General features: G+C 45.8%; 1 protein-coding gene across 1 annotated transcript in view; it reads right to left on the bottom strand.

Annotated features, from left to right (window-relative positions):
- Nucleotides 1-13839, bottom strand: part of LOC121549674 (piezo-type mechanosensitive ion channel component 2-like) — a 54662-nt gene extending 40823 nt beyond the window's left edge. Inside the window, exons 1-9 of the mRNA XM_045210314.1 lie at nt 13835-13839; nt 12250-12418; nt 10689-10796; nt 9804-9921; nt 9304-9491; nt 7835-8183; nt 6599-6837; nt 4915-5063; nt 4600-4773 (exon numbers count right to left, since the gene is read on the bottom strand). Of these exons, the coding sequence (XP_045066249.1) occupies nt 4600-4773; nt 4915-5063; nt 6599-6837; nt 7835-8183; nt 9304-9491; nt 9804-9921; nt 10689-10796; nt 12250-12418; nt 13835-13839 (1499 nt within the window). The remainder of the gene's footprint in view (nt 1-4599; nt 4774-4914; nt 5064-6598; nt 6838-7834; nt 8184-9303; nt 9492-9803; nt 9922-10688; nt 10797-12249; nt 12419-13834) is intronic.
- Nucleotides 13840-14642: the final 803 nt, after the last annotated feature.

Genomic DNA, 14642 nt, shown 5'->3' with positions numbered 1-14642 from the left:
GATAAAGCTCCTAATAGTTGTCCCTCTAGATAAAGCTCCTAATAGTTGTCCCTCTAGATAAAGCTCCTGATAGTTGCCCCTCTAGATAAAGCTCCTAATAGTTGTCCCTCTAGATAAAGCTCCTAATAGTTGTCCCTCTAGATAAAGCTCCTAATAGTTGTCCCTCTAGATAAAGCTCCTAATAGTTGTCCCTCTAGATAAAGCTCCTAATAGTTGCCCCTCTAGATAAAGCTCCTAATAGTTGTCCCTCTAGATAAAGCTCCTAATAGTTGTCCCTCTAGATAAAGCTCCTAATAGTTGTCCCTCTAGATAAAGCTCCTAATAGTTTTCCCTCTAGATAAAGCTCCTAATAGTTGTCCCTCTAGATAAAGCTCCTAATAGTTGCCCCTCTAGATAAAGCTCCTAATAGTTGTCCCTCTACTTCAATTTTTTTTTTCTTTTAGCAGACGCTCTTATCCAGAGCGACTTACAGTTAGTGCATACATTATTCTTTTTTTTTTCATACTGGCCCCCCGTGGGAAACGAACCCACAACCCTGGCGTTGCAAACGTCATGCTCTACCACCTGAGCTACCTCCCTGCCGGCCATTCCCTCCCCCGTGCCTCCCTTCTATGGGAGGCACTGTCAGGCTGGGTCCCTGTAGTTATCGAGAGAGAATTTGTTCTGTCTCCTTCCCTTCATGACCACTGGTCTCAAAGTGATAGGTGTAAACAAAAGAGACCAACCAGTCCACACAGCCACTTCTTCCTCATAACATGTGGCAAGTAACTGTACTGTAAAAAGTATTCTAATTTATGGAGAAATTATTTAACATTACATTTAAGTCATTTAGCAGACGCTCTTATCCAGAGCGACTTACAGTTAGTGAGTTCATACATCATTTTTTTTATTTTTCATACTGGCCCCCCGTGGGAATCGAACCCACAACCCTGGCGTTGCAAACGCCATGCTCTACCAACTGAGCTACATCCCTGCCGGCCATTCCCTCCCCTACCCTGGACGAATTGTGCGCCACCCTATGGGTCTCCCGGTCGCGGCCGGCTACGACAGAGCCTGGATTCAAACCAGGATCTCTAGTGGCACAGCTAGCACTGTGATGCAGTGCCTTAGACCACTGCGCCACTCGGGAGGACATCCACTCGCAATCTCCCAAATCAAACTACAGAGCGGCTGTGGATCCGACTTTTCTGGGCCCGTCTTCCCGACATCTAAAGGTCCCAAAGCGTCTGCGCATGTGTGGGATTTTCCACTTTACACACAGACTCTGCTCTACTTAGAGGGAACAGGCTACTCTGGTGAATGGTGCCCATTTCATAAAGTTAGATCAAAGCTGAATCAATGTCTGCAAGATCCCACAATGATCTCAGTATTCTACATAACAGAACCGAGTATAATAGCATAGTATAACGTTACTGTTACACCAAAAACAACCCCTCATTTCTTATAAAGATTTTAGGATGATTGTGCGAATTGTGCATTTTTCTCTCATGTGGCCAAAACTCTGTGAAAAAGTATGTGCTTTGAAACTGATTGAGATCAAATGGTTGGTATGCAGATGCTGCATGGACGTTTCACTGGTAAAACTTGAAGAATTATCGTTCACGATTGACAGGGAGAAATGTGAAGGGAGGTTCTCTATGAGTAGAGGAGAGACTGTGTGTAAAGTAGAGAATCCCGCACATGCGCAGAAGCTGCAGACCTTTAGCTGTCGGGAAGAGGGGTCCAGAAAAGTCAGCCATCAAAATATGCCTTCAATGAAAGAGCAGGTGATGAAATTGATTTGATGAATGCTTGCATTGCATTCCAACAATACTTGCACTGCACCTTTGGCAGCGATAGATGTACTACAAAGTTCACAGGCATAGTTAGTGTTTTAACTTGACACCTTGTTAGAGCTAGATGGAAATGGGATAGAGTTTAAAACCAGGGGGGCTGAACAGTAAAACAGTGGGCGTGCCCCGGGGGGCTGAACAGTAAAACAGTGGGCGTGCCCCGGGGGGCTGAACAGTAAAACAGTGGGCGTGCCCAGGGGGGCTGAACAGTAAAACAGTGGGCGTGCCCAGGGGGCTGAACAGTAAAAACAGTGGGGCGTGCCCGGGGGCTGAACAGTAAAACAGTGGGCGTGCCCAGGGGGGCTGAACAGTAAAACAGTGGGCGTGCCCAGGGAGGCTGAACAGTAAAACAGTGGGCGTGCCCAGGGGGGCTGAACAGTAAAACAGTGGGCGTGCCCCGGGGGGCTGAACAGTAAAACAGTGGGCGTGCCCAGGGGGGCTGAACAGTAAAACAGTGGGCGTGCCCAGGGGGGCTGAACAGTAAAACAGTGGGCGTGCCCAGGGGGGCTGAACAGTAAAACAGTGGGCGTGCCCAGGGGGGCTGAACAGTAAAACAGTGGGCGTGCCCAGGCAAGCTGCTCATGTCAGGGGCAGTTAGGCACCACTTAGTCATCCTGAACGATGGGGTGTTTTCCCTCAACACTGTTCAGACAGTGATTGACATGGAGGAGATCACATTAAGGATATAGTATGTGCATGGAATCCCTTACGGATAACTATCACTATTGAAATAATTAGAGATTTTTAGATTTTAGAAAAGGTGGAAGACAACATATTTTGTCTTTCAGGCCAGCTTTGCTTAGCTTTCCTTGGTGAGGGCTAGTGTGTGAGCGTGTGAGTGTGTGTGTGTGTGTGTGTGTGTGTGTGTGTGTGTGTGTGTGTGTGTGTGTGTGTGTGTGTTGACTTTGGCATGGCGAAGCAATGGAAGAAAGTGGTTTCTGCAGTCAACAATGCTACATTGACAACAACTAGTTAGCTAAAGCTAAAGCAGGTGCCCTAAAACTAATGGAATAACAGGTGCCCTAATGTTACATCAGGTGCCCTAATGGTACAACAAGTGCCCTAGTGGTTTAACCTCTACCGGATCGGTGTCCCGTATACGGGACGGTTGAGCTAACGTGCGCTAATGTGATTAGCATGACTGTTGTAAGTAACAGCAAACTTTCCAGGACATAGACATGTCTTATATGGGCAGAAAGCGTAAATTCTTGGTATTCTAACTGCACTGTCCAATTTACAGTAGCTATTACAGTGAAAAAATACCATGCTATTGTTTGAGGAGAGTGAACAACAACAAAAAAACTTAGCACTATAACTGGTTTGATATATTACATTAACATTTTAGTCATTTAGCAGACGCTCTTATGAGTGCATATATTTTCATACTGGCCCCCCGTGGGAAACGAACCCACAACCCTGGCGTTGCAAGCACCATGCTCTACCAACTGAGCTACAGGGAACATTCACCTCTGAAGGTAAATAATGTACTTACATTCAGTAATCTTGCTCTGATTTGTCATCCTAAAGGTCCCAGAGATAAAATATAGCATAGTTTTGTTTGATAAAATCAATTTTTATATTCAAATGTTGGAACTGGGTTCTACAGTTTGAACCCCTGCTGTCTCTGGCTCCACACCCACCCCGCCCGGCCATCTAGTTATGTGAAAGTTAGTGTATAAGCTAATGATCCATCATGTATGACATTCCTGGGAGTGTGTAAACTTACATTTTGTATTACCATATCATTTTTGTATGTTCTCTATAGTTATGTACTTGAAAATGTATCAATTGACCAATTCGGCACATTTGGGCAGACTTGATACAAAATAGTCCAGTATTGCAACGCTTCGCTGGATCAATCTGAAACTTTGCACACACACTGCTAAATTGCGCCAAACTGCAATATTATATTGTGGCCTTTCTCTTGCATTTCAAAGATGATGGAACAAGAAAATAAATAGAAAACGCATGTGTTATATTCTCCTACATTAATTTCACATTTCCACAAACTTCAAAGTGTTTCCTTTCAAATGGTATCAAGAATATGCATGTCCTTGCTTCAGGTCCGGAGCTACAGGCAGTTAGATTATGGTATGTCATTTTAGGCAAATGTTTTAAAAAAAAGGGTCCGATCCTTAAGAGGATAACAGGTAAGGACAAAAGGATCAGACACAAGCAGATAAAGAGAGGGGGCATTATAGTTAAACTGCCAGCCAGTAGGGGCATGGGTAATGGATAGCCATGGTGGATTTCACATAAATTAATTGCTGGACAGAATTTGGACAGTTTTAATTAAATTAGAGGTTACTAGAGAATTCTAGATCTGCGGTTCCCAACCTGTTCCATTCCGGGGATCACCAAATCACTGCCAATACCTCGAGGACCACCATTCGTGGAGTCAGACATTTTTTAAGATAAAATATCTATCGGTCAAATTTAGTCCATTTTAGAAGTGAATGAAACAAATTAAAGGCATATTATTATTATAAACAATTTGCATTGTGAAAAGTAATGTAAAGTCTGTTAAAGAAAAATAGCGCTGATATTGATATTGAATCTTAAGTTAATTGAATAGATGGAATGACATGCTTTTAACAAACCTAAATACTTTTTGAACTCCCTGTCAGTACTATACATCCTTCCACTTCCTGTGCTCTATAAAGGAGTGGAGTGACCCTTTGTCGAATAGTTTTGAATCCTGTGAGTCTTAGTGGGACTCAGGGCACTGCCAGAGAGTCACAACTTATTTTCCAGTGTGCTGTCTCACCTGGTGATTGTGCTCTTCTGCTTGTCGGCCACCGTCTTGATGTCAGTGAGCAGCAGGAAGCGCTGGTGGAAGTAGTGGAAGTGGAGGATGCAGACCAACAGGAAGGAGGTGGGGATGAAGATCCTCGTGAACAGAGCCGGGACAGAGAACTTCTCCAGACCCAGGTCCTCCAGTCTACACAGGGAGAGACAGGGGGAGGAGGGCGGTTGACACGGAACGATGGTAAAGGCACACACACACACACACACACACATACACACACACACACACACACACACACACACTCTCTCGCTCTCTCCATTTCTCTTTACTCACTTGTCTTTGCTCATTCCGGTCATGTTGGACCAGACGTGGATGGAGGAGTCAAACTGGAAGGTGTAGACCAGGATGAGGACCAGCATGGTGTAGACCACCACAGACATCCAAAAGTACTTCAGCATCCTCCTCCACCATTCATAGTGCACCTGGTGATGGCCAGAGAGGCAGGCTGTTACACAACATTACACATACCTTCAAATCACCATTCACTGTTCCAGTATGTGTAGTTTGTTGGTTATAGAACACTCATTTTATATCAGAGTCATTTAGCAGACGCTCTTATCCAGAGAGACTTACAGTAGTCAGTAATTTACCAGACGCTCTTATCCAGAGAGACTTACAGTAGTGAGTCATTTAGTAGACACTCTTATCCAGAGAGACTTACAGTAGTCAGTCAATTAGCAGACGCTCTTATCCAGAGAGACTTACAGTAGTCAGTCATTTACCAGACGCTCTTATCCAGAGAGACTTACAGTAGTGAGTCATTTACCAGATGCTCTTATCCAGAGAGACTTACAGTAGTGAGTCATTTAGCAGACACTCTTATCCAGAGAGACTTACAGTAGTCAGTCAATTAGCAGACGCTCTTATCCAGAGAGACTTACAGTAGTCAGTCATTTAGCAGACGCTCTTATCCAGAGAGACTTACAGTAGTGAGTCATTTAGCAGACGCTCTTATCCAGAGAGACTTACAGTAGTCAGTCATTTAGCAGACGCTCTTATCCAGAGAGACTTACAGTAGTCAGTCAATTAGCAGACGCTCTTATCCAGAGACACTTACAGTAGTCAGTCATTTAGCAGACGCTCTTATCCAGAGAGACTTACAGTAGTGAGTCATTTACCAGACGCTCTTATCCAGAATGACTTACAGTAGTCAGTCATTTAGCAGACGCTCTTATCCAGAGACACTTACAGTAGTGAGTCATTTAGCAGACGCTCTTATCCAGAACGACTTACAGTAGTCAGTCATTTAGCAGACGCTCTTATCCAGAGAGACTTACAGTAGTGAGTCATTTAGCAGACGCTCTTATCCAGAGAGACTTACAGTAGTGAGTCATTTACCAGACGCTCTTATCCAGAGAGACTTACAGTAGTGAGTCATTTACCAGACGCTCTTATCCAGAGAGACTTACAGTAGTGAGTCATTTAGCAGACGCTCTTATCCAGAGAGACTTACAGTAGTGAGTCATTTACCAGACGCTCTTATCCAGAGAGACTTACAGTAGTGAGTCATTTAGCAGACGCTCTTATCCAGAGAGACTTACAGTAGTCAGTCATTTAGCAGACGCTCTTATCCAGAGCGACTTACAGTAGTCAGTAATTTAGCAGACGCTCTTATCCAGAGAGACTTACAGTAGTGAGTCATTTACCAGATGCTCTTATCCAGAGAGACTTACAGTAGTGAGTCATTTACCAGACGCTCTTATCCAGAGAGACTTACAGTAGTGAGTCACTTAGCAGACACTCTTTTCCAGTGCGACTTACAGTAGTGAGTGCATACATTTTCGTACTTTCTCGCACACTCCGGATGTATAGAAATGGTATATGTGGAGTGCACTTGATTTAGTTTCCCCGGTAACCGAAGGAAAGGCCCCAAAAGGTGCATCAGCGCTGGGCTAGATCAAAACCCTGCACAGAGCCAGCCAGACAGGAAGGTACAGTAAGCCTACAGTAACAGTACCTGGTAGCAGGCCACACAGAAGAGGAGGAGCATCATGTAGATGATCTTGTACATGACGATGCGTCCCTCGAAGCTGACGAAGAAGAACATGCCGCCGCAGATGTAGATCCAGTACTTGTTCAACATGGCCATGAGGGTGTTGCCTAGCATCTCCATCATCTCCCTGTGGCCACCGCTCTCATGCACCACCTCCATCATCTCCCTGTGGCCACCGCTCTCATCCACCACCTCCTCATACTCTATAGGAAGCACACGGGAGGGAAGAGCTGAACCAATGACATAGAAGACGACAACAACAACAGCAACAACAACAGCAACAACAACAGCTAAGACAACAACAACAGCAACGACGGAGGGATACGCTAACGCAAATACGGCAAAAAGTTGTTTATTTACATTTGTGTAAAAAAAATTTGGGGTGATGAATGTCTTTCTTGACACCTGTGAGGTTATTAATAGAGCAGAATTATAATTCAAGACATGCTTATATTTCATCTAAATAATGAATTGATGTCAATAGGAGATGTATGTGAAAGTTTGCATTACATGCTTTCATCTGAAACTCATACTGTACATTAGGGATGGGCATCTTTGATGGGGGTGGGGGTCACAAAAAATCATCATGGGGGGCCGCAGCGGCTCGAGGGTCTGCGTACCCACATCCACACATCAGAGCCAGCCCCAGCCTTTTGGGGGCACTTAGTAAAATCTTGCCACCCTCTTATTTTACACTTTTAAAGCAAGTTTGCTGCAATTCTACACATTTTGCCATGGGGCGGAAAGAAGATTTAGCAATTTTATAACTAATTTCATGCAATTCTACTCATTTTGCCATGGGGCAGAGAGAAAAATGTGCAGTTTTACAGCAAATATTTTACAGCAGTTTGAATATGATATCTGAGTGAGAGTGACTAACAAAATCAATGGGGCCCCTCCGGTCAGTAATTTGACCATGATTACCAATCTAAAAATGTTTTTCTGACATGGGCTAATTGAGTGACTGTCAGTGACTGACATAACAGGAGAAAAACTGCTGATGCACAACCACATTTAGAAATTGCACCTTGTTTATTTTACTATTCTAACTTGCAATAGTAAGTTGAGACCACGACCGAGTTCCCGAAATTGATCCGCGGGCCACCAGTTGTCCATCCCTGCTGTACATACTCTCACCAGGAAATCTCAGTCAGACAGACAGCCAATCAGTCTGACTGACAGACTCAGGGGCTGTCTTACCCTTCTTGTGGGCATGGATGACCCTGATGTCCGACAGCACCTCCTCTTCTCTCTGTCTCTCCTTTCTCTCTGTCAACGCCTGTCTCAGCAGCAGCCAAAAACTCAGCAGGCACAGCATCTTGGAGCCCAGTTCCCGGAAGGGCACCTCTTTCTTTAAGAAAAGCCCGGGCACGGGTTGGAGGAGCTCAAAGCTCCAGATATACTGTAGGATGATCAACAGGTTCCCATAAAATACCATGAAGGGGGAGGTGATCATGGCGTACTGGCGGCGGTCGCGCACCATCCACAGCGTGCAGGACCAGATGAGGAACACAAAGGTCAGCCAGCTAACATAAGTGATACTCCACGCCTAGGAGGGAAGGAGAGATGGGGACGGAGGAGGGAGGGAGAGATGGAGAGGGAGGGTGGGACAGATGGAGAGATGGGGAGGGAGAGATGAGGAGGGAGGAGGGAGGGAGAGATGGAGAGATGGGGAGGGAGGAGGGAGAGATGAGGAGGGAGGAGGGAGAGATGGGGACGGAGGAGGGAGGGAGAGATGGGGAGGGAGGGAGGGACAGATGGAGAGATGGGGAGGGAGCGATGAGGAGGGAGGAGGGAGAGATGGGGAGGGAGGAGAGAGAGATGGGGGAGGGAGGGAGGGAGAGATGGAGAGATGGGGAGGGAGGAGGGAGAGATGAGGAGGGAGGAGGGAGAGATGGGGAAGGAGGAGGGAGGGAGGGAGGGAGGGAGGGAGGGAGGGAGGGAGGAGGGAGGGAGGGGGAGGGATGGGGGAGGGAGGAGGGAGAGATGGGGAGGGAGGGAGGGAGAGATGGGGAAGGAGGAGAGAGAGATGGGGAGGGAGGAGGGAGAGATGGGGAGGGAGAGAGGGAGAGATGGGGAGGGATGGGGGGAGAGATGGGGATGAGGGAGAGAGAGTAAGAGAGAGAAAGCTAGATCATCAAGCCACTAATAATACAGGTTAAGCATCACACATCATTGGTATCACTGGTGTTACTAAAGGAACCACTTCAGTGAGAGCAGTCACTGGCATAGCATGGCTACTGAATATCCTTTACCAACAGATCGAATTATGTGACACTCTTCTTAGACGTGTAAAACAGAGTGCAGGCCAAGGTTGTTTCTCAAGAGAGAGGGTGGCCTTCCACCCATCCATCCCCACCACCACCTTTCTACCTACCAGTGACCTCAGCAGTGCTCCACTAACCAACCAACCGCCCATGAAGAGAGAACACACATCTCTTCTTTGGTTTATGAGGTGACGCTTCAGTACTACATGATACACATTACCCAGGGCCAACTGGGGCTGACTAAATTGGCCACTGGGAGGCTGTGTGTGTGGATCCTGAAGCCCCCGCCTGGGACTGAAAAGGCAGACTGTTCCTTCCTCCTCCTCCTCCCTCCTCCTCCTCCTCCTCCTCCTCCTCAGACAGACACAACACACACACACACACACACACACACAGACTCACCATCATTGCGATGAGAGCACAGATGTAGCTTTGCTTCATGATGAACCTGAAGGCCGTGACTGCCGCATTAGCTCGCGCCATTCCTTCCTCCGGCGCCGTCACCCACGCCATCGCCCCTGCCATCGCCCCTGCCGCCATTTCTTCTTTCAAACTCTCGCCACGCGCAACCACCACCTCATACACACTCTCTGCAGGACGGAGGAAAGGGAAGGAAAGAGGGAAGGAGGGAGGGAAGGAGGGAGAGAAGGAGGGAGGGAAGGAAGGAGGGAAGGAGGGAGGGAAGGAGGGAGGAAGGAGGGAGAGAGAGAGCGGATAGCATCACGAGCTAGCTACCTACAAAACTTGAGAAGCCTTGAGAAGCAAAGCCCTCTCTTTTTCACACTCCCTGTGATTTTCCTATCAACCAGGCAAATTTCCCCAAAGTGCTGCTGTTTTCCAGCACAGGGTTTGTGTGTGTGGCGGGGTGAGGGTGTTATTCCCTGTATGTGGGTGATACTAACCCAGGTCTGGCCCTGGTTGGCCTGGTTTGTACTGCGGTGTGGAGTACAGGTCCAGCCCCAGCGGCCCGTTGGTGGGGACATAGTCCGGAGGAGACCCATTAGAGATTACTATCAACACCTGGGGTAGGAAAACACCCTTAGTGGGGAAATTCACAATAGCATAAGTACGTTATCATCCATGTATTTGCTTGTCCAATAGCTTTTGTTTATTTGATATTTGTTGGCCAAGTGACATCTGATTGGGTCTGTTTATAAGCAACTCGAAAACGCTAAAAACTCTAAAATATAGGTAATCTTGCAAGTTACAAAATATAGTTTGTAAAGTGGTTGTCCCACTGGCTATCATAAGGTGAATGCACCAATTTGTAAGTGGCTCTGGATAAGAGCGTCTGCTAAATGATGTAGATAAATGTAAATGTATAGTAAAGGAGTAGCATGCAAACCTCAGATGTGCTGTATCCATCTTGGGTTGAAAAAAAAAAAACGAATAATACATTGACACTGCCCTTATATGATACTCATGTTTGCTTACAAACACACGATCAGTGACAGGATATTGTCACACACCTTACACACGGGCATTACAGCGCCATGAAAGAACTTGGAACATGGAACAGACAGGTACATGAAAGAACTTGGAACATGGAACAGACAGGAACATGAAAGAACTTGGAACATGGAACAGACAGGAACATGAAAGAACTTGGAACATGGAACAGACAGGAACATGAAAGAACTTGGAACATGGAACAGACAGGAACATGAAAGAACTTGGAACATGGAACAGACAGGAACATGAAAGAACTTGGAACATGGAACAGACAGGAACATGAAAGAACTAGGTGTGTAATATCACTACAGTACATATACTGGATGTTTGTGTACATTTCTGTCATCTGTGTGGTGAGTCATCCTCCACAGCTCTCTCCTCTTCTCTGCTGTGGGGGTGATGTCATCAACCATAGGCTCCTCCCCTTCGCCCACATCAGGCGCCTGTGAAATAGATCAGAAGAAAAGGAAACAAATAAGATGTACTGTTAGGTTACGGTAAATGTGGGTGATTGGGAAATCTAGACATTTCCAAGAACTGTGGATGTGAGGAAGAATGTAAACATTTCCTCGGCGCATAATGACTGATTGACTCATTTAGTAAATATGGATACACCCATGTTTTCAATCCCACAATTGAGACAGCCCTTTCAATTAGGACATTTTGGGTTTGACAATAGGCATACAATTGAAAATAGGGTTCCAGAATAAAAAATAAAAAAATTCAACAGAGATTAATTTGCCTAGATCTTTTGGGGCACTAATATCATTTACATTTTATTCATTTAGCAGACGCTTTTATCCAGAGCGACTTATAGTTAGTGAGTGCATACATTATTATCTTTTTTATACTGGGCCCCCCGTGGGAATCGAACCCACAACCCTGGCGTTGCAAACGCCATGCTCTACTGCTCTACCAACTGAGCTACATCCCTACCGGCCATATTCTCCCCTACCCTGGGCCAATTGTGCGCCGCCCCACGGGTCTCCCGGTCACAGCCAGCTACGACAAAGCCTGGATTTGAACCAGGATCTCTAGTGGCACAGCTAGCACTGCGATGCAGTGCCTTCGACCACTGCACCACTCGGAATATCACATAAGATCATTAATGTGGGACAAATTCACCACCTGAGGAAGTGGTTAGTTCACCGACTCCAAATGTAGCCTAATTAGTGCTTATAGTTTGCTGTGTAATTGATAGGCCTATCTAACAGTACATTTAATGTATAGGCCTATGCACTCACCGTGAACGAAAGACGTGACTTCCCTTTGATCAATATAAGAGTTGATCAATAAAATGGTGACCTACAGAAAGATCCTCTTCTTTTCAACATTAACAACACTGTTCAAAACAGTGTTTTCCTCGCATTCCCACAAGTGCAGTGTGCAAGCTAAATACGCTACAAAGCAGCAAGCAGCAACTCTATGGAGTCCAGACAACTATCTGATTGACCAGTGGGCCAGGTGTCAAGTGTTTGGCAGCCTTACCTATTCATTCAATCAATTGGAATACAAAAGAAGCCACCCTTGATGGGCGATCAGCAGGACCATACCATCTTGCCTAGTTAAGAGCATGTGAGCATGTGAGAAGCATTGAGGTTGCGCGAAATTACAGCAATGCTGACAAAGTCTTATCAAATTCTTATCAAAATCTTATTGATATTACATGAAGTAATCCTAAATGTAATTAGCTGTTCTTTAAGAATGTAACTGTATTCCCGATTACACATTTGTTAAAGTAATCCGGGTTTACGGTTACTTCATTTATGTAATCGGATTACGTAAACCCCGTTACATGTAATCCGTTACTACCCAACCCTGTCTATAGGGGAGCTCACCGTGTACCACAGGTGCCTGAACCAAAATGGCCACCGTGTTACAGTAAAGGCAACTCACCGTGTCTGTGGGGTCCTGCAGCCAGAGGCGTATGAGCGTGGCCAGGGTGTAGTAGAGCACCAGCAGCATGATGGGGTTGACATAGTGGTGCCAGGACAGCGCTGGGTTGACCCGGAACATCCAGGTGTAGGAGCAGTCAGTCTGGACCACCGACGAGATACCAAACAGACTGGTGGAGAGAGGGAGGGATGGAGGGTAGGGGAGGGAGAGAGGGAGGGTAGGGAGGGGAGGGGAGGGAGGGGGGTAGGGGAGGGAGGGGGGGGGGGGTAGGGTAGGGGAGGGAGGGAGGAGGAGGGGGGGAGGGGGAGGGAGGGGAGGGAGGGGGGGGAGGGAGGAGTGGAGTGGGAGGGAAGGGGGGAGGGAGGGATCCCAACCACCTGCTCCGATTCTCCGCACCTCAGCACACACACACACAAACACACACACACACACACAAATTGTCGAGAAGGAACCTGCAAGTAAACATTTTGTTCGACGGTGTATACAACGTGTCTCCCTTACATACGACAAATAAAACTTGAAACTTGAAACAATCTGAGAGAGAGAGAGAGAGAGAGAGAGAGAGAGAGAGAGAGAGAGAGATGGAGAGAGGGGGGAGATGGAGAGAGATGAGAGAGAGAGAGGATGGAGAGAGAGAGAGAGAGAGAGAGAGAGAGAGAGAGAGAGAGAGAGAGAGAGAGAGAGAGAGAGAGGGAGAGAGAGATGAGAGATGGAGAGAGATGGAGAGAGATGGAGAGAGAGGGAGAGAGAGAAATAAATTGAGAAACCTATCCAACCAAAAACATAGAGACCCAGAAAACCTGAGCCTACGCCTTCACTATGGTGAATCACTAAAACAATACAGAAATACACTACGGGAAAAAAAGGAAGAGCAGAAATCAGCTCAATGTAGTTGAAGAATCCATAGACTCTAACCACTTCTGGGAAAATTGGAAAACACTGAACAAACAACAACACGACGAGCTATCTATCCAAAACAGAGAACAAACAGCAAAATGATCAAATGCAAATATTAGAATCAACTATTAAAGACTACCAGAACCCACTGGATTCTCCAATTACATTGAATGAACTACAGGACAAAATACAAACCCTCCAACCCAAAAAGGCTTGTGGTGTTGATGGTATCCTCAATGAAATGATAAAATATACAGACCACAAAATTCAATTAGCTATACTTAAACTCTTTAACATCATCCTTAGCTCTGGCATCTTCCCCAATATTTGGAACCAAGGACTGATCACCCCAATCCACAAAAGTGGAGACAAATTTGACCCCAATAACTACCGTGGGATATGCATCAACAGCAATCTTGGGAAAATCCTCTGCATTATCATTAACAGCAGACTAGTTCATTTCCTCAGTGAAAACAATGTACTGAGCAAATGTCAAATTGGCTTTTTACCAAATTACCGTACGACAGACCACATATTCACCCTGCACACCCTAATTGACAAACAAACAAACCAAAACAAAGGCAAAGTCTTCTCATGCTTTGTTGATTTCAAAAAAGCTTTTGACTCAATTTGGCATGAGGGTCTGCTATACAAATTGATGTAAAGTGGGGTTTGGGGAAAAACATACGACATGTACACAAACAACAAGTGTGCGGTTAAAATTGGCAACAAAAAAAAAACACACTTCTTTCCACAGAGCCGTGGGGTGAGACAGGGATGCAGTTTAAGCCCCACCCTCTTCAACATATATATCAACGAATTGGCGAGAGCACTAGAACAGTCTGCAGCACCCGGCCTCACCCTACTAGAATCTGAAGTCAAATGTCTACTGTTTGCTGATGATCTGGTGCTTCTGTCACCAACCAAGGAGGGCCTACAGCAGCACCTAGATCTTCTGCACAGATTCTGTCAGACCTGGGCCCTGACAGTAAATCTCAGTAAGACAAAAATAATGGTGTTCCAAAAAAGGTCCAGTTGCCAGGACCACAAATACAAATTCCATCTAGACACCGTTGCCCTAGAGCACACAAAAAACTATACATACCTCGGCCTAAACATCAGCGCCACAGGTAACTTCCACAAAGCTGTGAACGATCTGAGAGACAAGGCAAGAAGGGCCTTCTATGCCATCAAAAGGAACAAAACATTTGACATACCAATTAGGATCTGGCTAAAAATACTTGAATCAGTTATAGAACCCATTGCCCTTTATGGTTGTGAGGTCTGGGGTCCGCTCACCAACCAAGAATTCACAAAATGGGACAAACACCAAATTGAGACTCTGCATGCAGAATTCTGCAAAAACATCCTCCGTGTACAACGTAAAACACCAAATAATGCATGCAGAGCAGAATTAGGCCAATACCCGCTAATTATCAAAATCCAGAAAAGAGCCGTTAAATTCTATAACCACTTAAAAGGAAGCGATTCCCAAA

This window comes from Coregonus clupeaformis, chromosome 34 (assembly GCF_020615455.1).
Source record: "Coregonus clupeaformis isolate EN_2021a chromosome 34, ASM2061545v1, whole genome shotgun sequence".
NCBI lineage: Eukaryota > Metazoa > Chordata > Actinopteri > Salmoniformes > Salmonidae > Coregonus > Coregonus clupeaformis.
This window is presented reverse-complemented; position numbering and strand designations above follow the sequence as displayed.